Genomic DNA, 26314 nt, shown 5'->3' on the forward strand with positions numbered 1-26314 from the left:
TACCAGATGACGCCCTAGCAACAGGAACTTTATGACTCACACATGGAACATGTTAATATTTGTAAGGTACATGGAAACAGCACGGCATGATTTTCCCACATTTAGCTCATTAACATGTCTTTTTTTAAAGGTGCAATCTTTTTCCACAGCTGAGTCATAGATTAACAGATTGACTTTCAGATTAGATGTGAGCTGCTTTTTGTGTTCCTTTGTTATTGTTTTGTTTATCTACTTTTGTCTTTGACTGAGCTGTGTCAAAATGTAATTTGTTATTATGTGACTGACAATAAAGGTTCTTGAATCTTGAATTACATTTGACAATATAGACCTGTTTGACAGGTGAGCGGGCAACTTTGTTGAAATTAACTTTTTATTGCCTTTTAGTATTAACATTATTTGTTGGGAGCTGAAACAATTTGTTTTAATATAAACAGGATATTAATCTGTAACTGTTTAGATAATTAGTCATAATAGTGATTTTTCACTGGTTCTAGTGTTTAAATGTGAAGATCTGCAGCCTCTCTTCTGGTTTATATTGTAGTAAACTGAATACTTTTGAGTTTTAGACATTTGAAGTCACCTTTGACTCATTAAAAAAAGGTTATCACTTGTCAAAGTAGGAAAAGAAAAAGTGTTTGACAAAGGTTGTGTTGTATGAGTGAGCCTGTACCAACACTAGAAAAGTGATTAAGCCATTATCAATCTCATTATTTACACCTGTGCTTTTCCTACTGACAATTATTAGCAGATTAATTGAATTACTTTTACTTGTGGCTCTGATCGCTGCTCTTCTGGTGTTTTTCTAGAGAAGTCCTATCAAAATTAGAAAAAGCACATCACACACATCACTTGGAGTACTGACATATTTATTAGAAAAAGAGAAACAAAGCATTTGTACAGGCCAAAACAGCTGCGCTAAGAGACTCTGATCTAGTCAAGACATGGTCAGGTTTTTAAATCCAGCATTAAATAAAAGCCACGATCTGCAAGCAAAAAGACAAAACTATATACACACACGAAAAAGAAACATGTTGACAGTGTTACATCCAGGAATTGATAAATAGATTGAGGCCCCTTTCTGGACTTGAAGCTGTTTAGAGGAAGGTCTGAATGGGGGTGACACTGGGTTAAAAAGGAGTGGGTAACAAGGTACAAGTGGTGTCTCACTTTACTGACATGGGAGTGATTTTATTGACGCGGAGCTGAGGTCTGGCTAATGACTGATGATGCTGGGAGTGTGGTCATACTCTGAGGGAATATCTCATCGAGGGTTAACAAGTCTACAACACTACCGGGAGCTACGGTGACTCATGTTTTGCATGCCTAGTCTACAAAGACAAATATACACCCTGCCTGTTTGCACATCTACTAGTAAGGCAGAGAGTACACATGGGGATCTAACAGGGGACTGAGAGACAAGCATGTACAGATGCTTCACCTGACTACCTCCCAGCCCCCTGCTCTACACTAATCTCATCAACTTACAGAGGCTTTCCACTTCGCATCCAGCCATTCCCTCTTTTCTGTTCAGTGGCAAGTTTCATACATCCACCCTCACATGCCATTCGTTTTTAATCTCTTCAAAACATATTTCTTTATGCCAAAATTAATCTCTCTGTGATGGCATGTGAGCGTTGGAGTAGAAACGACCCTGTCCCTACACTGCAACAGCGGACTGTGCCGCATCACTCTGGTTTCTAAGCCACTGAGCTCGTCTTGCTGCGGCGGTGCTTACGAACTTCCTCCATCAGATCTTTAAGGTACTGGATCTCTCTGCTGATGGACTCCGCCTTCTCCACCAACTCCCGGTTCCTCTTCTCCAGCTCTGTGCACTCGTCGTTCAGGAGCTCCTGCTCGACCCTCTTCTTCTGTCGGTAGCGAGTGGCTGCTGTCTTGTTCTGCTCCATCTTCTTTAGTTTCTTCTCCACCACTTTGGGAGCGCCAGACACTGATTTGACCCTGGGGGCCTTGGCTGAGGGGGAGGAAGCGGAAGTGGGCTCCGATTTGGAGTAGGGTTTGGTCCTGGAGGAACCAGCTGCAGGAGAGGGGGTGGCAGGAGGAGAAGGGAGGTGAGGCGGTGAATCGGCAACGGACTCAATGCCGGAGTCGCTGTCACTATCGCTTGATGTAGAGGCTTTAATGGACTGGTCAGGGAGAGATACAACTGAGGACTCATCTTTGTTGGTGAGGACCACCACGAAGTGGGCAGAGGTGGGAAGGGAGAGCAGAATGGGGTTGGTGGTCTGAATGCTTCCAGTGGGATCTGGGATGATGGTGGCGGTGAGGGATGTGGCGGTTTTCTCAGCATCCAGGACATCGACTTCACTCCCCAGCTCCAATGTGTAAGCTGGAGAGGGGGGAGACTGAGAGGGAGCTGGGGATGGAGGCTCAGACTTCAGAACGACCTCCTGATCGGGAGCCACCTCTGTCTTGGTCTCAGCTGCCGCGGGAAGAGGGAGCTCCAGAGGGACAAAGGGCATGCTGGGCAGCGACAGACTCAGCTCCAGGCTGTCATGCTGGGCGGGGACGGCTGCGTCGAATGAGTCGAGATCCAGATCCATGTGGGAGTCGAGAGATGCCAGGAGATCCTCGGGGGAGCTGGGAGACTCATCGGATGAGCAGGAGCCAATGAGGGAATCCAAATCAAATTCACTCAGGTCGATTTTCTCTGACATCCAGTCCATGCCCGCAAAAGCATCATCTGCTGACAGAGGATTTATTTATTAGTACTTAAATAATATTGGCTGAAGAGAAACTAGGACACAAGCAAATAATTACTTCAGTCACTGCTCTTTAGTGATTGTATTTGACCTCATTCTCAAAATAATCTTTCCAGCTCCCGCCCTGTTTTATCATTTTATGACTAAACACCAGGAAACTCTCACTTCTAAAATGATGCCAAGAGTACAATGGCCTGATACCAGTAAATGAGGATCCTGCAACAAAGGGATACACATCATTGTGAAATAACAAAACTGGTTTGAGCCGGTCTCAACTACACACTTAAAGCCACACCTGCCAGTGAATGAATGTTTATTGTTGCCAACGACACCTACTCACTAATTTTAGTGTACAGTGTCATGCAAAGCACATTCACACTACATCCAGCACTGATCAACACATTAAGTCCTACATGTTTCAACAACTTTTAGTTAACTTCCACATTGTTTTCATGTTAGACTGTAGGATTATGGTATTAATGTATCTTTGAAAGGAAAATGTCACTTAACACGTTGCCTGCAGGGTTTTTTACTCCACCAAAACCACCTACACAAAATAAACAGCTTGCCCATAGTCACATCTAACAATAGCGGTGGAAACATTTTCAGCTGTTAATTTTTTCCCTCCATGACATTGCGTGACTCAAGAAATGTTCTTTTCACTGTTCAAGCCTGTAATTTTCTTGTGTTCATCAGCTTAATTTTAGTTCTTGATTTTCTGGCCTTACATTTTCACGGGGCTTTTGTGATCACACCCAACTGAGCTTCCAATCTCTTGTTCCTCATTTAGACCCTTTTAAAGAATTATGTATTGAAACTCTTAACACATGGGAATTTGAAGTCACTCTCACCTTTGCCATCTTCTGCTCTCACGTGGGCTTCGAGCAGGTCGGTGGCAGCCAGCCAGGGGAGGGACAGCGAGTCCGCTCCGGCCTTGGTTCCCAGGAACGAGGAGGGATAGTTTGGAGGAGGAGGAGAGGGAGGAGGGGAGGTAGAGGAGAGCGGGGAGGACGACATAGTCTGATAGGGAGACAGAGAGGATGCATAGGAGGAGAAAGAGAGGGGGGGCGAAGCTGGCGCCTTCCCCTCTAGAGAGGAGGAGGGAGAAAGAGCTTCTTCTTCATCTTGGTCCAGAAGGGGCCCCATCGGGTCAGCCATCAGAAACGAGGGCCCTGTGAACAAGGACTTCCTCAATTAGTATCAAGTATCATTTTATGCACTAATAAGTAACTTATTTTTATTATTTTTATTGATATTATCAATTGATAAGCAACTGATAAGCAAAAAACTAGCCAACTGAAACCACAATCAAACAATCCAGACACATAAAAAGCCTCAATCAGGCATTTATTAGGTGAACTTTAGGGTGACACCACAAAAATAAACAAACATAAATATCTATTTAAAATGAACTACATGAACCCATACTTACAATGTCCTGTTATTCTGGAAGTCAGGTAAACGCCCAGGAAACATAACTCTGCAATATGCCACCCTTATCACCTCCCTATTCAAATAGTGTGTGCTGTAGTGATAGTAATGTTTGTGGTAGTGCTTTGGGATCATTTGTTGTTACAATACCAACCTAAGTACAGGGCCTCCACGTCCTCCAAGGCAAGGGAGAGTGTCATGGCTGCTGCTGATCAGTGGTAGCCGTGAACGGGTGAATGAAAACACAGGGGAGTCTGGTGACGTTAACAAGTCGAGGGGTTCCGTACTGCTGTCGACGGCAGCAAAGCTGAGGGTGATTGCCGAGAGAGACCTGAGGAAAAAAGGAGATGCAAACATAGTCTTAAGTTTTGGTTTATTATGGTGATTATGGGCAAGACCACCAGACCATAAAACATTAAAAGACCAAAAGAAAGAGGCATGTTTATTTGTAAGAAAAGGGCGCGAGGGGGTTGAGGGACGAATGCATTCAAATCATATGAACATGTGCTTGAGTGTATTATATTGAAGTTTTATCTCTTGACTCTATTTTTAGTTATTCTATATATTTTTTTCTATTTGAATTAGTCTATTTAGTTATTGTATATCATTTACCCTTAGAATGTATTTGTTTCTTTTACCTTCCTCATTGTTTTCTGTATTTTGATTTTTTTTTCTGTAACACTTTCATTTCTCTTTGGGATTAATAAAAGTATTAAAATATTATGCCACGTGGCTGACAAGGCTTGGGTGAACCTTATAACCATATCTGAAAAATTACCCATAGTGTCTACACTTCCTGGAAACAACTTCACATTTCCCGATCAAAACAACCTTGAAGCAAGCATTACAACTTCACAACTTTCGTTTTGGTTTGCACTCGGTCGCTCAGACCGCTACTGTCTGTCAGATGGGGGAGGGGAGGCTAATTTCGGCTAATCCGTTCCATTGAAGTGTCAAAGCGGCATTGATGGGTAAACACTCCGCCCTCAACCGGGGGATAACATTTCCTAATTTGGTCATGCTTTGGCCAGTAGTCCCGCCCTCCCCCTGTGAGTCACCGCGCGGAGATGTGGGAGGAGGGCAACCGCCATTTTCACAACAGAGACATCTGAGTGAAGGCTGAGTGCAAAAAGATAGTGCGCGCCATTTTGGACACGCCACGTTGTCAGTATCCAATATACACAAACACTGCCCATGTTGAAGTACACTTAAGAGCCGCTGTTAAATTAATGAGACATTTCGATAAGGGGTTTAAAAAGTCTTCGCCGGCCACCGAAACAACCGTTAACACGCCTCAACGTAACACAAGCTGTCGCCAGCTAGAACTAAATTACCCCAACTGACAGTCTGTTATTTGACACTGACAACTTCCAACCAGGAAATGTAACGTTAAATCTTTAGGTAAATTTTTACTTATTTTTTTTTTTTTTAGAAATAAATGTTTTTCAGTGCGTATAGCCGTAATCAACTCAACAGGTCTGTTAACTTTATCAACATCGGTAACGTTAGAGTTGTCTTTGTGACGCCCCAAGCTAGAGACAATCAAGAGAAGGGGAAAATGTACATAAAAGAATACTTACGCCATTTTGCCAGAAATAGCCAGTGCACTTAGCCGTTGCACTGCCGAGTTGTTGCCGCTGCAAGATAGCCGCCGCACGCCTTCAAACTGCCATTTTAGCGCGGGAGAGCTTTCACCGAGGTATCTATATTATGTTTGCTTGTTGTGGGGGCGAAGAACATGGTGTATACAGTCACCGTAGTATATAAAGAGCCGAGGCACCGCTGACTGTGCTCCTCCGCTGTGTCACTCCCCGAGGGCGTTTGAATCATTCTCATTGGCAGCGCGGATGAGCGGAGTCTCTGCTTCAGGGAGTGGATTTACAAGCAATAACCTTCCAACGGGGCGTGATAATAACACAAACACGCGTACCGCCTTGATTACTCCGCTCGCGTCTTGTTTGTGATTGGTTACATGCGTTTATCTATACAGCTGACAGAATAGATCCATATGAAGCCTTCCGCTGTGCGTCAAATGTAGGTCAAATGCAAAACGTAAACATTGAAGAAGGAAACGCATTTGTGGGTCTTTTACAAATGTCAACGACTGATAAAGTAAAATACATGATTACCAGCATAGGCCACAACATAAATTACGTAATACATACTTCAAGATGTTTTGTCATTTGTTAAAAAAAAAATATTATAACTTTAGGGTGACCACACATCCCGAAAAAGTCTTGATAGTCCCGAATTACGAGCAGTTGTCCCGAATCGCGAATCCTGTCTCGTTTGTTCCGAAAATTAACCGTTAAGACAATAACAATAATAGATAATGTGAACAAGATAAAAACGAGAGCTGTCTGTATGCTGCGAGACTCGACTTGACTTGAAACTTAAAAGCTAAAATGCTTCACTGAATATATTGTGTCTTTCAGAGCTCTGCCAAATTGTCATGAATAATTAATAACATAACGGAGATACACGCAACAAGCTGCTGCTTTCCCCTGACTAAGACATAGTAGACTCTACATTTAAATGAGAGAAGCCTTTCATTAAATTATCAATTAGGCTAGTCTACATGAATAGTAGCTTGGTTTTTTCTCTCTTTTTTTACTCCCTGAAACCGTGAAAATGTTCTGATCAAATCCCTATAATTATTGCTTTTAGTTATTAAAAAATCGTTTTTGTGAAATATGTAAGAGTATTATTTATGTGTTTTCACTTGCATTGATTAGGCTATCATAAATAACGGATTGTTGATGTCATTCGACGTGTTTTAAAGCAGATGATCGAGAGTGCAGTCCACTGTGGGAGGAATTTGTGATAAGAATAAGTAAAAAAAAAAAAAAAAAAAAAAAAAGTGTTCGTAAACTCCTACAGCTTAATGGCAATCTCAGCTACTAAAAAGACGTTTAAAACAGACTGTAACATACCTGTAACCTGTGCAATGGTTCATGCATCTTGTAAAGACAGCCAGGACACTGCGCTTCATATCACCCTCAGAGCCAATCTGACCAATCTATCTCTCTATTTTATCCATCTGTACGAACTGATCTTCATAATATTAATAACAAATGACCAGAATTAGAGCCTGATGTTACTCTACATTATTCTGTCCATTTCAATCCTTCTGATATTTAATATTAAGCCACCCTTTTGAGTAATTGGCTCAGTTGTTTCAATATAAATGATAAACATCGTGAGTTAACTGAATTCAAGAATAATAGATTTGTTTCCAGTGAGGTATTATTGAGCTTATATAGTGACTTTCTGAGGTAAAAATTACTATCGCTGCATGTAGTTATTTCTGGAATATATATGACTTGTAATCCTTTTTAAACATGAAACACAAGCTGCAGGCAGCTATGGAGGAGTGAATGAGTTTTGACTTTCACGTGTTTTACTGTCGGTCGAAGTGAATGTAATGTACTGGAGTTCACGCCCACTCTGACCACACCTACCCCGACTCCTCTGTCCTTAATTTCACCCACCCAACTGTAAACGTTTTATCAGACTATCATTAAATAAGTCCCACAGTCCGTGTATTTAGGCGTATCTTAAAATAAATATAATTAAAACCAATTGATTAAGCTCGTATTCACGTGTTACTGATAATGATCTTGCATCCAGTGCCTCGTTTAAAATGTTTTTATAACTCTATGTATCTCTTTTAAGCATGTTGTCGATGGCGCGATGATCTTACACTCGTCATTTTGGGTTGTTTATAGCAGCATTATAATTAAGTCTTCATAAAGACACTTTTTTTACACTGTGTGGAACTTTCCCAACTAACTTTAACAGGAGGAAGAAACGTTCAGATCTGTTTATTCTACCGTTTGTCGGTTATATTTCCAGCCTTTGACTTTTTTATGGGCTCTAACTGCACCGAATATTGTATCTCTGTATTAGTTGTTGATATGTCTCGCATTAGAAACATACAGTCTAAGAATTCATTGCAGCTGGTGGTTAAACTTCATGAACTTGACTTGAGTTCACAAGGCTTCGGCTGGACTGCCCCCTAGTGGTTAAATGCACATCTTGAAAATTTATATATCTACAAGTTTACCACCCATTGAATTGAATGATAGTACAGATGATGAGTAGAACATTTAGGCTAGTGTGTGGACAGAAAACACTTAATTTAGGTTAAATACTTCAATTCAAAACGCAGCTCAGCGAGAACATAAAAGTAACTAAGGACACCAAATAATTAAAAACAGAGGGGTAAGACCAGGAAAGGTTTATTTGTATTGGACGTTTCGTACACAAAGCCGATCCAAGGTGCTTTTACATAATGCATTAAAAACTTTAAAAATAAATTCAGCTCCAAAGGAAGAAGACTCCAAAAAAATATAGGATATAGGAACATGAAAAAGAGAACACAAACCCCCAAATTATATACAATATTATATACAGGCTAGTTCAACTTCAAGACCAGCCTCAGGGTCAGTCTGAAGCAGCACATCCTGAAGGTGCAACATACTGTAAGCCATGTCGTATGCTTTTTCCAAAAAGGAAAAAAAAAGATTAGCAGAGAATCAGCTCTTTAATCCTGAAGCCTACATGTTTTCAACCTTGACTGATCAGCATATAGATGTATAGACCTGTAATCCCTCAAATCACTTGGGACTGGGAAGTTTTGTTTGAGTTTGTTCCCCATTTATTTAACTCAAAAATATCAAGTATAATACCATAACCTACATATATAGATGTGTAAATATAAAAGTATGTGGTAAAATCAGGTAGGAGACGGTTCAGCAGATAAAAATCTTTCACTGCTTTGGAAAATGCTCACTGAACGAGTTCTTGATCTCCATGTGTTCCTCCAATCCATTATTCAGCTCTTCTGCTAGTGTGCGGATTTTCTTCGCGAACTTTGACTCAAGGCCCTTCTTCAGCTTCTGGCCATCCTTTCCTTGGGTGAAATAGAAATCCATACAGAGGCCGAAGCCTTGTATCAGCCCAGACGCCTTACTGTTCACCTCTATGACCCTGGCACTCTCCCCTCCCGTAGCAACCAGCTCTCTCACTACCCTCACCGAATCAATCCTGGATTCACCCATAATGGACAGATCGTGCTTCTTTAGCTGCCCCATACCCTCGTTGATGAATTTCAAGCAGGCCTGAATTTCCTCCATAAGTTCTTTATAGTCCCCGAGGGTCTTGTCGATTTTTTTTTTGTCCTGTGTGGTGTTCACCTGGAAGAACAGATTTTATTGGCTGTTAAACAACTTTAAAGATTTAAATCCAGAATAGTACAACCAAGGAATACAGGTTAAAGCCACTTTGTGAAGAATTTTTTTTTGATATGATTATAGTATCTTTTTAATGCTTCTGATGTCACTACACAATTCTTATGGAAACGGGTGCAGTCTATTTGTAGCTTTGAGCCTGTTCAACCTGTGTATTGCTGTTTGCTACTGTGTGTTTTTGTGATACTACTACTTTTGGGTGCCAGAGTTTTCTCCTTTTTTTATGAAGGAAGGTTTTAGATATATTTTTCTGAAATACTTAACATTTAAAAACCTTTAAGGGACACTAAATTAAGATTTTTATTCATTCATTTGCTGCACCTGAAGGAAAGTATCTTGTCAGCTCAGAAAGATCCGTCGAATCTTGGTACCGTTACATTTTGTTGCTATGCAACTTAGGGCAAGGCAGTTCAATGTATATACTGCCTTTCATTACAGGAAAACTCAATGTGCTTTACACTGACATCACTATAGCAACAAGTAACATGTACATCAGAATACAATAAATAAAATACAGAAAGAGCAATGTAAAAAAAAAGAGTAAAGAAAGAAGATATCCAAGAAAAAAAACCCAGAAAAGAAAACCCCACCTTCCAGATTCATAAACGCTGCATCCACACAAGGCACAAACAAAGACATACTTCAAATCAATAAAGTTTCTTTCATATCTGGTCACCTTGTGGGCGATGGCAGCTGATGCACCAGTGACGCCGCCAGCAGCAGCAACGCCCACCCCAACTACAGTCAGGGCCAGCGAGGCGCCCAGAGTGAGCGGAGATAGTATCACTCCAGCAGCTGCTGCCACTCCTCCCGCTACAGATGTCGCTCCTCCTGTTATGCCAGCAATCTTTGTCCCCTTAGAAAACTTAAGATTAAAGGGAATTGATTTGATTAGACAGGCGATGATCATATCCAGAGCAGGTTATGATGATGACAGAACTCACATATGTCAGCAAACTCATCTGTAAATGTCTTACATTTGGATTTAAATCATCATGTCTTGTTACCTTGTCTAAGTTGTCAGCAATGCAGAGCAGATCGTCAATGTACTGCTTCAGGGTGCCGCTATTTTCAGACAGCAGGTTCATGTAATACTTGATAGCTTTGCAGAGATGTTGAGCTTTGACTTTGATGATCCTTGAATGTACAGTGTTATGAGAATATTTGATCAGATTATTAAAGTTCATCGATTTAATGATGTACACATCCTTAAGAAACGTCAGTAACAAGATGTATCGTCCATCAAGCTTCACCAATATCTTTTATGGTTGTGGTGTGCTAGTAAAATGGCCTTTCAGGTCTAAACGTTTGACATTATCTGTCTAATAATTTGAAGCACCAGCACACAGTTGATTAGGAAATAAACTCTACTATTTTCTTACTTTGTTTCTCTCTCACCCCTCAGACTGTGATCCTTGCAGAGACAACTCCAGGCTGTAAATCAATAAAACTGTAGTTCAGCAAACACATTAAGAACCTCAAACAGAAGTCTTTTCAAGCTAGTTTTCTCACTCACGTGTCACTTCTTCCCACCAACCCTTCAGAGAGTTGTCATCCTGGTGGAAAATGAGAGGTTATTTACAGCTGAGCTCAAACACTACGATCGCTTCCCTTGTTTTTGTTATAGTAAAAATGCTTTTCATGGTCGTAATTACCAGGATTTCATTTTCATTTTCGTCGTCAGACTTTTCCTTCCGAGGCTTGGCTGACATCAGAGGAGGGTGTGCTTTACAGGCATCATTAGCGAATTGTTTGGCCAACATCTGAGAAAATAAGGGATAATCTATTCAGTGAATGTACAAATAACAAGTTAGATCTGAGTGTTTTTACAATCTCACATGGTGGTGATTTTAACCACAGAGGTAGTCTGATGGTTTATTTTCATTTGTATCAGTTCTCTTTGTCATCCTCTGACACGACACATTTAGTATCTGCTACCTTCAGAATTTTTCAGGACTTTTTTTTATACATATTGTACAAATCAACCAGACATTTAAGGAATCAGCTGGTTTCCCTGTGAATTGATGCTGTTCTACCTACATGTTGTCATCTTTTACTAAATCTAAATACAGGATCTTTATTTTTTGATGAAATATTCCTTTGTGTGATTTGAGTTTGGTGATTTTTATTGGTTTGTATAATAGTGTTAATTCTTATACTTTAATGAGAAAACAATAATTCTCTTCTTAATTCCAAAAAGAAACTTGGAAGTATTGGATTAACTTTAACTTCTTTTGCTATATGAGTAGATTTTGTTCCACATCATATTTGAAATAAAACATAAAACAACATCACCTTTACTGTTCCCAGTCTGACATTTCCAGTGTCACTTCCTTCTGAACTCCTTCTAACATTCCACTTATTTGGTGGCTTGTCATCCGCTGTATTGTCTGGATGGGAAAACTGTCTCCTTGGCTGAGGAACTGGAGGCTTTGGCTACAGAAAGAGAGGAAGCGTAATTGAACCGCTTGCATACATTTAAACATTAAAGCTGCTTGGAGTATCTGATGAAACATTCTGTAACATATTGCAAGTTTAGCTAATCGCAGGAATTAATTAGAAACGTGTAGGAGAGAATTTATGTCCAATATTTTTGTGAGAATTTGAATTTTCTGAATTATTCATTTAACTGACTTTTATCCAATTATAAAACTGTATTTTACAACTTTACCACAAATGAATGAATCACTTAATACAGTATCTAATTAAACATGGTCCTAACTGAACCACGACCTAATTCTATCAGTGCAGTGATCTACCAATCCCTGCAGAAGAATTCACATCAGGAAAAAAGTTTCAATGTAATGACCATGTAGATTCTTATCCAATTCACTGTAAGTAAAGTGTAAATATGGTCAAGACAAAACATTGTTAATCTGCATTCCTAATCTGATGACCCATTTCTACGATTTATCAACGTAGAAACGGTCTGTTGAGGTTTAATTCAAGACAACTGAACTGTTCATTGTTCCCTTAAAACACGCCAAACGAGATCGATTACATCTTCGTTGGCACTTTTACTTTCGCTCTAAACAAGAATCTTGATTGTTGTTAAATTCTCTACTTTGGCAAACTGGACATGAGCTAAAATAATGTGATGATGATGTGCAAAGGGCCAAATACAAATGTAAATCATTTAATCCATTTGTTCAAACAGTAAAAGCAGTTACAATCGATATTTAAGCTCATAACAGTGTACAGTTGACTTAATTTAAGTAAAAAAGAAACAGACTAATTAAGTGTTATTTGCAATAATGAGAAGTTGGTTGGTGGTGGCTAGTCCCACTGGCTTGATAGGCAGTTTAATTTGAATGCCATCGCTCACTCAGTAGTCCAGCTGCCATCCCTGCTTCTCTAGCTCCACTAGTCTTGCAAATAGCTACGAGTAATATTCGAGATTTCTCTGACCTAATGCACCGTCTTTGACCCTCGCCCAAGCAAAGAGCAAATACCGTTTAACTGGGCCTCTTTTCTACAGTATATATGTTTAGGCTGAGCTACAATTTGTTGCAGTGTCATCAGAATGCCGTTACAAGTCTAGGAACCATTCCTGTTTATGTAGTTCAACTAGTCTTAACAATAGCCAAACATTAGCAACCCTTCATGTAAGAGAAACATTTCTATGCATGAATCATGTCCCTTAACCAGGAAGATGGTTTCATTTTCATGTGTGTAAGAGTGCAGGTATGTCTACAGGTTACAACAGTATGTCAACAGTATCATTGGCTTGTTGCTCCATTAATATATCTATGAGACAATGAATAGTTTCATTTAGGCTCTAAAGTTTGTTTTGCAAATATAATTGAAATGACAAATTTCACCACAAAAATATGCAAAAGACGTCTGTGACACCAACTGAGAAAAAGGCAACATGTCAACGTCTGTTACTTTTATAAACTAATTAGACATTTGATGCTCTGGAACTCAGAGAGATGAAGTTAAAAGATTTCTCACCTATCTCTAGTGGTATCTAACCATGCAGATCATTCTGGTTTTATGCGCCGTCATTTTGATAAAACCATATCTAAAACCTCTGCCGTCATGGACATAAATATCTATTTGTTTGTTGTGATCAAAGCATCTCAGAATTATATTTGAACAACTCAACAGTAACATTTATTTATTTACAGAAGTCTCTGTCTCTTGGAAAAAAAAAAGCTCAGTTCAATTTTTAAATACCAGTTCATTAAGCATCACTGATTAAATTCACCTTCACTGTATTGGATCTGATGAAGCAGAAATATGAAAATACTATTTGTGATTTGGAAGAAATTAAGCTTTAAATCTGCATTAACGAAAATGAATCTGCTCAGCTATATTTGTGTAAACAATAACGTGGTTAAATACTTGTATATACTCTAAAAAAACAAAGTCAATCTCCAGTTATCTTATTTCTTACCTTTGACATTGTGCAACTGTTCCTGCTGTGTTTGAGTGGCTCTGCGATCGCTCTCCTTTGCTGCACTCACGCTGACTTTCACTATCAAGGACTGAATGATGATCACTGAATATCAACCGGTTAAACTTGAAAATGATTGATATCTGAAGTGTTCATACACTTACACACCTGTTAAAGGATATCCTGCTTGAGGAATGTAAAATATTGACTGTGCTACAGATAAAGCTGGCAGCTACACAGCAAATATGCAAGTTCTCATCCGTACATGATGTGACAATATGATGATCATTCACTATCGTCTAAATTGTTAAAGCTGCATTATGCAACTTTGCATTACTGCAACGCCAAACAGCAGGGAGGAGTAACTTAAGAGTTTTAATGACACCCTAAAACTTCTTTGTCTTCATACACAGAACTGAATATTCATATGAGTTGTTTCTGTAAAGAGTCTAATGAGCATAGATCACGGCTGAACTCATACAAAGTCATGCATTGTGAAAAGCTTTTTGCATGTTCACATATTTTTTTATTACAACCTAAATGAAAACATGAATAACAAAGTAAACTTGTGACTCTTGATATTGAAAACGAAAATATGTTTTAATTTCCGCTCAACCGTAAAGCTAAATAATAAAAAAAAGTGTTAATTCAATAACGTTCTACTAGTGAGTGGACTGTTTGGAATTGTGACGGGAGGAGAACACCATGAGAATATAAAGGAAAAAAAAAAAAAAAGGAAAAAGCTATTGATTAAAATGATGGAGAGGTTCAACATATTCAATCACAATTTGTCTTGACAAATTTTCAATCTGCAACTTGTGAAAACAAAGTGACTGAAAAGAGGCGACATATATGACGCATATGAAAGGTTTCACTGCAATATGAGGGTCCGTAACTTACATTTGCATAACTCATAAAATGACTACTAGTTGCATTTAACTGACAACTGTTATGAGTCAGTCTGTCGTACACGTTTTGGAATGATGTTAAAAATCCAACATCTGCATGTGATCCTGTTATGAGTCAGGCACAAAACAAAAACTCTGGTTCCTTGAATGTGACGATATGTGTATGCAGTCATAACACTGGTACAGATTCAGCTTGTCATTTCTCCTCAAAGTTTCATGTTCCACTGTTGAGCCAAATGAACACGGTCTGGTCCAGAAATCCACTTTCACTCTTCAGATCAACAAAGAGCAGCCCCGGTGTTTCCTTCTGAGACTGCAGTGTCTTTTTATTCGGGGTGACCTTTATTTCTTCTCCTCTACAGTCCTGCCAAAGTATTCCTTCTGGAACTGCTGGAACTCTTCCTCCGTGAACAGGGACTGCGGCTCCTTGGTCTTCTTGGCGGGTCTGTCGGGGCGGTTCCTGGACTGTCTCCCTGTATTGTGGTTCTGGATCTGATTTGAGACAGAGAGAGAAAATCAATACTGTAAAGGACGAACTCGAGTGAATATGTAGACGGTAGAGAGAAACGAGCAATGAGGCCCTGTAGGATGTTCAAGACAACAAACTGCACAAAACATCGGATCCTTCACTGAATCTATACCTGTTAATTTATTATCAATCAATCAAGAGTGTCAACAAACCACCTCAAACATAAAAAAATACATAATCTGTTTTTATATTCTGTACAAAAATATGAAGAAAATCCAAGTGATTTTTAACTAACAGACAAGCATTTTAAAGATCCGTAAAGTACAAAAATCAGATTTATTTAAGAACTGGTGAGATCTGGCCTTATTTGTTTTATTTAATAACCTGATATAAAATGACACTGCTTTAATGGCAAAGTATTATAGTTGAACATAACGAAAAAGGTGACTGACAGCAGCTGAGTGGATCTGGAGCCTCTCTTACCTTCATGCTGTCAGAATCTGTTGCTTTGCAGCTGGTTTCCATGAAGTACTTCAGGTTAGCACTCATCTGGCTCTTCCCCTGCTTCTTCCTGAACTCCTCTATAATTAACACCAAAGAAGAAAAGGAAGATTGTAATATAAAAATAAACACCAGAGGGCCACTGCTACTTCAATCATGTTAACTATCACTATCAAGTTGTAGATTGTATGTTAAGTATGGCAATGTTTTCCTGTGCTCATTTATTGCAACACATAAGAAAGACTCTGATTGTGACAGAAGAGTTATTTAAATTGCAGATTTGGTTGTTATTCCAGTCTGCTGCTGAAAGGTTGTTCACTTTTTTATTGGATGTTTAAACATGTTGCATAGCTGATGGTCTGCATCTTGCTGTGTGTGCGTTCTCAAAGTTAGAAAAAAGCTTCTACTGCAGCCATCTACTGGTATTCACATGTGCCTGCACTTAAAAGGACAGGTTGACAGTTTTTCCGAGTCTGTCTTAAAACAACAGTCAGGTGTCCATATGAACAGTGAAAGAAGTTTTCCTCGCTGTAATCATTCCTCCTGTTCATACCGGCTGTTAAAAGATCCCCTTCAAATGTGCTTTCAATGTAAGTGATGGGGGACAAAATCCACAGTGTGTCCACACAGTCATTTTGTTCAAAAATGCATTTAAAGTTTATCTGAAGCTTATATGAGGCTTCAGCAGTCTGAGTTAGTCATATCAAGTGGATATCTGCCACATTTACAGTCTTTTTAGCATCAAATTCCTTCTTTGTGTTTCCTCAGTGTTTCCCTGTTGAGCTGCAGTGGAAGTAAAGTAACAAAAAGAGGAACTTTGGCACTAAAATTACTGTAACATTGAAAGATGTCTACTTGATTTGACTCATTTGGATGACTGAAGCTTCATATTAGCTTCAGATAAACTTTTAAATACATTTTGCATAGAAGGAGTGCATTATGAAGGGATCTTCTAATGGTCAGTATGAACAGGAGGAATGATTGTGGCAAGAAAACCTATTTCAATGTTCATTTGGGCACCTGACTGTTGTTTTAAGACAGACTTGAAAAATTGTGAACTCATCCTTTAAAAATGACGGGGCAAGGACAAACAGGCAGCTCTTCTATTATGTTGTGCAGTATTCAGAATGATGCCTATGTTGTTTTGTACAGCTTGTGTTCCCCATTAGTTCTCCCACAGTATGGTCAATATCTGCAAATATATATGAGTTGATCTCACAATTCACAAATTTAAGTCACAGATTCAAACTGAGCTGCGCAAAATCACCCAATTAACATATGTGACTTCTAATTTAGAGTGTGTTTTCTCCTGAATGATGGTTGTGGCTCTGATACTGTGCAGGACAACAGGCGGACTGACCCACGGCAGACTTGATCCTCTTGTCTTTGACAGTAGCTTTGCTCTTGCCGGGACCCAGACGACCCTGCAGCCTTTTGACCTGCTTGGTGACTCCCTGACGCTTCGTGCTCACAAGCTCCATCACAGTGGCCGAGCTGGGTGTCTGCTGCTGCTTCTTCTTCACTTTACTCACATCTGGCAGGATGTACAGGACAAGGGAGAAACATCAGATGAGAATGATGTGTCCATTGATTACCAAATGCACTGAAACTCTGTATTTCTGATAATGTATTTGCCATTGCAGTTACACAAGACAACGATTTTTATAGTGGTTTCAACGTCATATAACTTATGCTGAAGATAAATCGCCTTTTTCCTGTCTCATATCACTAACAATTGGGCTTCGTGGTGTCAGTAATGTGCATTGTTAAAATGACATAATGGGTCATGATGGAAAATAATAACCGCTGCCTTACAGTGCAGTAAAGTTATCACTGTCATTAGCAAACTGAAGCGTTGTACTGATGTCCAATGCTAACGTTAGCCAACTAGCGAGCTAAAAGGCTAAACTTACTTTTAATATCATCGCTCAGCAGCTCCAGTCCTCTCCTGATCAACGACGCCGACATCCTGGTTTATATTTCGATGTTTTGTTAAATAATCTACACGCTACATCGATAAGAATGTGCCTTCACTTTAACACATGTGAATCCATCAACATCCGGTGAGCTCTCCGTGAGCACCAATTAAAAGCAGCCGACTGGAAAACAAACCCGAGGACGTGCAAAGTTCCTAGTTCTTCTTTTTCTTTGGTAAACCCGATTATCAGCGCGTTACCGCCATCCACTATACTGGAAAAAACAAACAAAAATACATTTTCTCTATCATGTTACTTTTAGGTGATTAATTAGAAGATACCTGTTGCAATCTATCAGTACATGTTTTCAGTTTATTACAATGTGTATGTATCCAAAGTTCCTACCTGGCAACATCACGTTTGATGCAAACAAAAAGGGTCACTTGGCTACTGCTGTGTATTGTAACTACAACTACTACTACTATCATCATCATCATTATTAGTAGAAGTAGTAGTAGTAATAGTATTGTTAGTATTATTATTATCATTAGTATTATTATTATATTAAATTAGTGAGAGCTGTAAATTGGTACTAACGTGTCCTGCAAAAAGACAGAAACAGAATGGGATGACACTAGTGTAGATTTCATTGCCTCCATATATATATATATAGGCCTAAATAACAACCTCTACACCAGAAAATGTTTAGTGAAAATGAAAAGTAAAAAAATGCAGTATTAAGAGGTGTGCAAATTATCAGCAGTTTTAGCATATAGGGCAGAAAAAGTGTTTTATGAGCCGTCAAAATTAGCCAAAGGCTACATAGGTCGACAGAGGCATATACTAAAGTCATGACGATCGCCTAATTAAATTGTCCAGAGAGGTGTCATACTAGTAATAATTACACTAAGTCCTAATAGTGTATTCTGAATGTGATTGTTACAGTGAATAGCCTACTTTTTCTATTTAATTGTTTTATTTTTTTCTTAATTTATCTTGTTTTTATTGCCTTATGTAACACTTTGTAACGGTTGTCTTGTGCTATAGCCTATAAATACTTATTATTATTATTATTATTATTGTTATTATTATTATTATCATTACAGTTTCTCGTTACAAAGTAATCACAATACTGTCCAACTATGTCACCGCCTCCAGTCACTTCCAGCTGTTGCATGCTGAGCTGGGGGCGTGTTGTTTGTTGTGCGGTGTCTCTCTCCACGATTGATGTCTTTGCTCTCTCGACTACTCTCAACCTTTGGCACAGGATTAAGTCGATACAGTTAAACTACAGTAAAGTTTTGAAGCCTGTCTACCTCTTTAGAGCTGATCATGACGCTTCAAGCAAGAGCTCTGGTCACCTCTAAATGGCTTGCGGAGGCAATGAAGGTCCAGGGGAAAATGCGCATCTTGGACACTTCGTGGTATTTGCCCAAACTACGGCGCAGCGCCAAGAGTGAGTTCAAGAAGAGACACATCACGGGCGCAGCTTTCTTTGACATAGACCAATGTTGTGATAAAACCTCTCCTCTGGACCACATGTTGCCGTCAGAGAAATTTTTTGCAGACTATGTCGGGAATTTGGGAATAGAGAGCGACACGCACGTCGTTGTGTACGATACCAGCGACTTCGGTGCGTTCTCGGCGCCCCGTGTATGGTGGATGTTCCGGGTGTTCGGGCACAGCTCGGTCTCGTTGCTCAACGGGGGGCTCAGAAACTGGGAGCTGGAGGAGCGACCGGTAAGTGACCAATACGTCAGACCCACATCGACTGAGTTCAAGGCTTCCGTAAACCGCTCCTGGATCAAGACCTATCAGGATATCCTGGATAATTTGTACACCAAGAAGTTCCAGGTGGTGGATGCCAGACCAGCAGGCAGGTTCAGAGGACTGGACCCTGAACCCAGAGACAGTGAGTAGTCTGCAAGTCCTTAGGACAATGGTTCTCAAACTTTTTCACGTCAAACTGACACAAATTAGACCCCAATTTGTTAAGATTTTGTCCCAAGGTCTCCCATCTGATAAAAGTTTTTCTTTATTACAGAAAGTATGAAACCCATGACCAAAATAGTCAATAAAAATTCTGTCAATACTTACCTGTCCAACAACCCCTGGGGGTCCCTGGGCCCCACTTTGAGAACCACTGCCTTATAATGATACAAGTGTCTTGCAGCCTGGAGTTAATTAAACAATAATAACTAAATTGAAAGCCCCAGTGTTGCAGCTATAAACGACTGTAAGGGTGTGCATCTATTTGGTGATCAATTAGACTATAAGACATTCCTAATTACGTAAAAGTGGTGCAAGTCATCCCATCTTCAAAATCTGTCTATGAAAATCTTTTGGTTGGCATAGAAAATACTTTTAATCCTGCTGGTTCTACTTTATCATTTACTGTACACTTTAGGAAATGGTATTTAAGGTAATTAGAAAAATGGTGTTTCCATCCTTACAACTTAATCAAGTAAAAAAAAAAATGATAGAAGTCTAAGAACCAAAGAAATAATTTTATTTTTTTAAGTTAAAGGTCAGGCAGTGTGAGTCTTCTCTAGTCAATGGACATTTTCTTCTGTGTAACTGTCTCTAAACAGAAAAGGTCAGTGTGCAACAAAAATGTTTTTTGTCCGGACTTCATAATGATAAAAGGCTTAAACATAAATATTTGCTCACTGTATTAGCGGATGGGGCCCTCAGTGTGGGGACCTTGATGTACAAAGGCCCTGAGGATGATGAAGAGAAGGTCTTTTTTTCCATCAGTGTTGGGGAAGAGAGTGTGACACTGAAATCTGTCAAGGTTTGAGGTTTGTTTCATGCAGGTTTGGCACTTTAACACCGTCAAAATATTGAGGATCGCAACCAAATCAGCCCATTTAGTTATGTGGTTATGTGATGATTTGAGCAAAAACATGCTGAGTTGAAATTTCCAAAAAGTACCTTGGTTGTCATACTGAGGACCAAGTTTCCACTGAGTTTCCTGTAATAACCACTTACATGGTAAATCTATTTAGAGAGATGATTATGTAAATTGTAATTATATGGAAGATACAGTAGTATTTATGCCACATATTTTATAATCTTTACTTGTCTGTGTGTACCTATAGAAAACACACTCTAGTTATTTAGCGGTTGGCCAAAGTAGAATAATTGCATCAATCTATTAGGTTGGTTTAAGCCTCAATGTTCAGTCACAGGCCTGCATACATTCACTGAGCCAGTCAGGAGAAGTGATATGAGAGCAGATATGCTGATGAGTCTCCGTCATTAGACAATGGAAAAATCAACAGACACATTAGTCTGATGGCTTTTTGTTCCACACAAACACTACAGCAGCTGAGTTCCTGACGCTGTTGATCAGTAAATCATGTTTGTCCTTTGACAAACATGATTGTAAGAGTTTGCCAACCTGGAAAATGGTTTAAATCGATATCATGACATTTAAGACTACAACTGAAGTTATTTTTTTTGATTAATCATTTTGTCTAACATCAGCTTGTCAAAATTTTCTAAACTGTCTTAATTCCTCAAAATTGATGTCATCAAATGGCTCGTTTTGTCCAACATTCAAAAAACAGAAATATATTCAGTTCGCTGTCACATAAGACAAAGATAAGCAGCACATCCGCACAGCTGACAAACTCTAATTAGGGGATGTTTGGCATTTTTGCTAGAAAAAAAGTGATTGATTATGAAAATAGCAGCTGTCTTCTGCTCATCAACTTTCACCTCTGATGATATCTATACAAATATATTCTGTAACATTGAGCTATACTGTATCTGATATCATAATATTACAAATGTGTGTTAAATCTCATAAGATAATCAAATTGATCAATCGTCTTATTGTTGCATTACGTCACACAAAACCCCTCACAACAAAAACTTAAATAACACATTTTGTTTGTTTTTAATTGCTATTTGCTTTACAGAATCTATTAAAAAGATAAAGTAACAAGAGATAATTATATCATCACAGTGAAAGTTGATAAAAATAGATTTGTCACCCAGCTGCGACACCAAACAAGACGTGTCCCACGAAGGAGTCATCATTTGAACACTTTGGACTGTTTATTCAAACATGAATTTGCAGAATAGGCGACAAAACTGGTTATTGCAATTCATTCCGAGAATGAAAAGAGAATATTAAGTCGCATGATTTAAATTTTGAGTCGGATTCATTCAGTGGTGTCTGATATAACACACATGTGGAAGACTGATGGACAAACAAATAAATGGAACAATCGGACCCCATAAAAAAATCTAAAGAAAAGCATGTCATTCTGTGACAGTATGGGCTCAGCATGTCACAGGCATACAGTGGAAAAACCATGACGGTCCAATGAGTCCATGCATGACTTTCTTGTATGGAGGCGTTTCGCATAGTTGACTCTAGACAAACACAGGCAGTGAGCAGGCTTCATGGGCCTAAATGACTGAACAACTCAAACATAGAGGAAGAGCAAGCAGGAAGGTCATGCTCGCATAACCCCGGATTTTATCTCTCTCTCTCTCTCTCTCTCTCTCTCTCACCCACACACACACACACACACACACACACTGCAGAAGGACAGTAGCAGGTAGACTGAATAGACTAGAATTCATATATTGTCGATCTTTACAGATAACGGCCTGTATACAGTGACAAGGAACCTTTAGTATGTGCCTCATCTTATCCCATAGACTTCTCACACTCACACATGCACACACACACACATACATACATACATATATATATACTGTACACACACAATAATGCACATAGAAAAAGTCTATGATGTGTTGTTACGGTGCCCGTTTACAGGTGAAGCTCCACTGGTGAAAACAGTCTCAGCAGTGCACTTTGACCTCAGGCAAATTGACTGTTAACATGGAGAAGAGACGTTTTCATACAACATGCTGTTCAGGGATTGATGACAGGGACTAGTATCCCTCTTTTTCTCAACTCGAGCTAATTTTGGCTGAATTCTCTGTACTTGGTTATGAAGCATTTTTGAATAGAGCCGTTCATTTTTGTATAATCTTTTCCATAAGAAATAGGGAAATAAGTAGCCTGCTTGTTAAGATTCATAGACTAACTGAAGCCATAATTGTTTATCACCTCTAAATAACATTCATATTTATATATTTACCTTATTTTGAGCTAGATATTATTATTATTATTATTATTATTATTATTATTATTATTATTATTATTATTATTATTATTATTATTATTATTAATGTGAAATCACCCTAGAAATCACACAATTTTACGACATCACAAAATAGTGAAAAATGCTTGTCAAAATTTCCTTAAGTGTCTCAATTCCTTGATATCTTCAAATGGCTCGTTTTGTCAGACCAAAAATCAAAAAACAGAAAAATATTCAGTTTACTATCACATATGACAAAGAAAAGCAGCACATCCCACAACTGACAAACTATTAGTAGGGCATTCTGGCATTTTTGCTACTAAAAAATGACATCAAAAATAGTTGCCTTTTCATTTTCTGTCCATCTACAAATCGATTAATCAACTCATCCTTTCACCTCTAATGATATTTATTAATATTTTCTCTAATATCGAGCTATATATATTTATAATAATATGGCAAATGTATGTAAAATTACATAAGATAAACAAATTGATGTATAATCTTTGTCCTGCAGTTGCATTACATCAAGCAAAACTCCTCACATGTGTAAAACAAAAACATAAATAACTAAGTGTTGGTTTTTAATTGCTATTTGCTTTTAATAACTAGTTTTGGCAACAGAATTTCTTAAACAGATGCAGTAGTATGATATGATCATATCATGACAATGATCCCGATGAAAGTCGATAAGATGTGTCCGACAAATAAGTCATCATTCGGACTGTATTAGGCCGTATTTTGCTTAGATAAAGTTCTTGTATGGCTGCTGGTGTTAAGGCAACCTTACCAAAACCCACCCACTCTATTCATACGTATTCATGTACAGTATATTCTCCGAGATGACAAAGTAATACATTAACAACTCATGTAAGATGTTCTGTCTTTCCCAATAAGTAAGTGTATCTCACTGGCCAACCTTTGAAACAGCCGTCCTGCTGATATAAGATTTTGAGAAAGGTGGGGAAAGTAAAGTGTGTAAACTATTCTCTGTCTGCCTGGTTAAATGTTAAAAAGTTCTTCTTGCAGCTCAGAGATTACAAGCTCAACCTCCTCAACGGCTGACATGCTAACTGCTCAATGATCACAACGATGCTCTGCTCAACATTTATGCACTTCCTTTATCTTTCTCTTATGAGTTAAGTTGAGTACCCTTTTCTTTTGGTTAAATAAAGTTCAGTAGTTGACAGTAGGGTACAGCTGGAATGACGTAACACTTCTTCTCTAGGGATCCTCTGACCCCTCACTTCCTCTCATACATACAGTGCTCACAGCTGCAGATTGTTTTTGCCACGAGTCTGCTGCCAAATCAGAATATGTGAAGTGAGATAATAATCTACTTTAAGAGACACTTCTCAAGAGAAAATATGGTGGAAAAAAGCAAACCTAAACCTAAGTCCTAATACACTGGCCATGTTGAGGGTCGGCTGCAACTGAGATTTTTGTAACAGCAGGCATTTTCACTTGTAGTAGGGAAAAAAAGTGTTACTAATAACATTAATATAGTCAGGAAGAAGTTAGGTGGAGCTATGCTGGGAATTATGTGACGTCTGTATTAACTATATGAACTGATACGAATGACAAAGGTGTAAATTGTCCCACCCTAACCGGTGCAACAAATCAAACAGGAGAGTCAGGAAGATGTCAATTAAGCACAGTTATTTACACATAGTCCTGAGAAGAGGTCTAATCAGGCATTATAGGTGAAAACAATTTGAAGTGAAAAAAATTTAATTTTTGCTGACTGAATTTTTTTTGCAACATTATTGCAAAAGGAAAAAAATTTTCTTTTCTCACTTCCTTCTTTTTTCTTTTTTTTAATGATAAATAAAAATCACAAAATGGATAGAAAAGAGGAACAGTGCACACAAATAATTAAATAATTAACTGAGATGACACTGACAACAGTTATTAGCTTAATGTTGCACTAATCAATAATTTTATATTGACAGTGGAAAAAAACGCCTTTGTGTCACCTGAAAGCGTTCGCTCGTAGTGACAAAACCACAGAGAACGATCAGTTCTCCTTCAGCTCTATGATGCATTTTAACATCTTTCAGCTCAAAAACTCTGATTAAACCACTGTACGCTACCTGCCCAGCACCAAATGCAAATGCAAGGTGTAACTGCTGACAAGTGGAGCGTTTAGCAGCTACAGAGCAAGATATTTCCCTCAGAAGTTGGTGGAGACCAAAACAGAGCTAAAAGGAGAGTGAAAGACGTTCATCAGGTGGGAACAAACACATCTCGAAATGAATGCTAATGTGGCTTTGTGTCTGTACGTTAAGAGCTTCTCCAAAATGCTATGTGGTGCAGGACTGTAAGTTATTGACTATTGTTAATCGTTGAACTCTTTTTTCTTTCTCTGATTGACAGACACAGAGCCAGGCCACATCCCCGGCTCCATCAGCATGCCCTTCCACTCCTTTCTGTCCGAGTCAGGTCACTTCCTGCCCAAGGAGGAACTCCAGGGTTTGTTCGCCCGGGCCGGGGTGGACCTCAGCCGCCCTATTTGTGTCTCGTGCGGTTCGGCCGTGACCGCGTGTCACGTGGCACTGGCAGCCCACGAATGCGGGCACCCGGGGGTGTCGGTGTACGACGGCGGGTGGTCGGAGTGGTTCACCCGTGCCGCGCCCGAGCATGTCATATCTGAAGGAAGAGGGAAACATTTGTGATTGGCTTAAAAGTAGCCCACAGGAGGTGTGTTTGATGGATCAGACTGGGACTTGGTGACAAGGAAAGAAGAATGATGTCCATTGCCTGTTTTTTAGGGAAAGTGTGCTAAGGTTTAAAGGTATAGGTTGACATTCTGGGAAATACACTTATTTGCTTTCTTGATGAAAGCTAGTGGAGACACTTTTGCTAAATAAAGCTACAGCCAGCAGCCAGTTAGCTTAGTTTAGCCTGGCTCTGTCCAAAGTTTAACAAACCCACCAACCAGCACCTCTACATTTTACTAATTAACAGGTTACATCCTGTTTGTTTAATCCGTGAAATGTGAAAACGACAACTACTATGAGGCTAGCTAATAGCCTGTTGGCTAGACTTATTATTCATATTCAGTGTACATACATGAGGGTCTTATCAATCTTCTTATCTAATTCTTGGTGGGAAAAAATGTCAAAATGTTCCTTTAACATTCAACAACAATAGATGAATAAGGGACATTTTTTTCATTCCAAACATTGATAGACATGAATAGATGACCAAAGCCTGCAATATGTGAACACTAAACCTGATTGTTTAATCAGTTTTGAAACTGGAAAATATTTGTTTACAGCTATAATACTTATGTTGGAATAAAATAGAGCTGCACTTTCAATCACAATGAGCTGAGAGTTTTTCAAATCTCATGTGCATGTACTCCTCGAGTGAAGTGGACAGTAAACTGACCAGAGAGCAGGCTGGTAGAAAAGTGCACTTTGAGTTTGACTGTTGCACTTTTTTAACCTTTGAGCTCAGAATTCAAAATGCTGATTAGACAGTTACACACGCACACACACGCAGACGCAGACACAGATGCAGACTGCCTTAGGAGTATCAATGCAGTAAAGTGTTCCCAATGTGTAACAACATTTTTTGTTGTTTT

General features: G+C 39.0%; 4 protein-coding genes across 5 annotated transcripts; 1 reads left to right on the top strand and 3 right to left on the bottom strand.

Moving 5' to 3' along the window:
- Positions 1-849: 849 nt before the first annotated feature.
- Positions 850-5968, bottom strand: atf4a (activating transcription factor 4a). Of its 2 annotated transcripts, none has more exons than XM_044339285.1 (4): positions 5732-5968; positions 4306-4482; positions 3572-3892; positions 850-2701 (listed from the first exon to the last, which is right to left on the bottom strand). In XM_044339285.1, the coding sequence occupies exons 2-4, from the start codon at positions 4349-4351 to the stop codon at positions 1698-1700; spliced, it is 1371 nt and encodes a 456-aa protein (XP_044195220.1). In that variant the 5' UTR covers positions 4352-4482; positions 5732-5968; the 3' UTR covers positions 850-1697. The 2 variants fall into 2 exon arrangements, with proteins under 2 accessions (XP_044195220.1, XP_044195212.1); XM_044339277.1 differs by having other exon boundaries at positions 850-2704.
- A 2442-nt stretch (positions 5969-8410) lies between these two features.
- Positions 8411-10965, bottom strand: LOC122979253 (apolipoprotein L3-like). Its single transcript, XM_044346568.1, has 5 exons — positions 10920-10965; positions 10786-10837; positions 10411-10540; positions 10080-10268; positions 8411-9349 (listed from the first exon to the last, which is right to left on the bottom strand). The coding sequence occupies exons 3-5, from the start codon at positions 10489-10491 to the stop codon at positions 8924-8926; spliced, it is 696 nt and encodes a 231-aa protein (XP_044202503.1). The 5' UTR covers positions 10492-10540; positions 10786-10837; positions 10920-10965; the 3' UTR covers positions 8411-8923.
- A 2973-nt stretch (positions 10966-13938) lies between these two features.
- Positions 13939-17777, bottom strand: rps19bp1 (ribosomal protein S19 binding protein 1). The gene is made up of 4 exons (XM_044339295.1): positions 17594-17777; positions 17041-17214; positions 15663-15760; positions 13939-15202 (listed from the first exon to the last, which is right to left on the bottom strand). The coding sequence occupies exons 1-4, from the start codon at positions 17646-17648 to the stop codon at positions 15053-15055; spliced, it is 477 nt and encodes a 158-aa protein (XP_044195230.1). The 5' UTR covers positions 17649-17777; the 3' UTR covers positions 13939-15052.
- Positions 17778-17861: 84 nt separating this feature from the next.
- Positions 17862-26047, top strand: LOC122972288 (3-mercaptopyruvate sulfurtransferase-like). Its single transcript, XM_044339294.1, has 2 exons — positions 17862-19508; positions 25102-26047. The coding sequence occupies exons 1-2, from the start codon at positions 18929-18931 to the stop codon at positions 25398-25400; spliced, it is 879 nt and encodes a 292-aa protein (XP_044195229.1). The 5' UTR covers positions 17862-18928; the 3' UTR covers positions 25401-26047.
- The last annotated feature ends 267 nt before the right edge of the window (positions 26048-26314 follow it).

The sequence above is a fragment of the Thunnus albacares genome, chromosome 3 (assembly GCF_914725855.1).
Source record: "Thunnus albacares chromosome 3, fThuAlb1.1, whole genome shotgun sequence".
NCBI classification, from domain to species: domain Eukaryota; kingdom Metazoa; phylum Chordata; class Actinopteri; order Scombriformes; family Scombridae; genus Thunnus; species Thunnus albacares.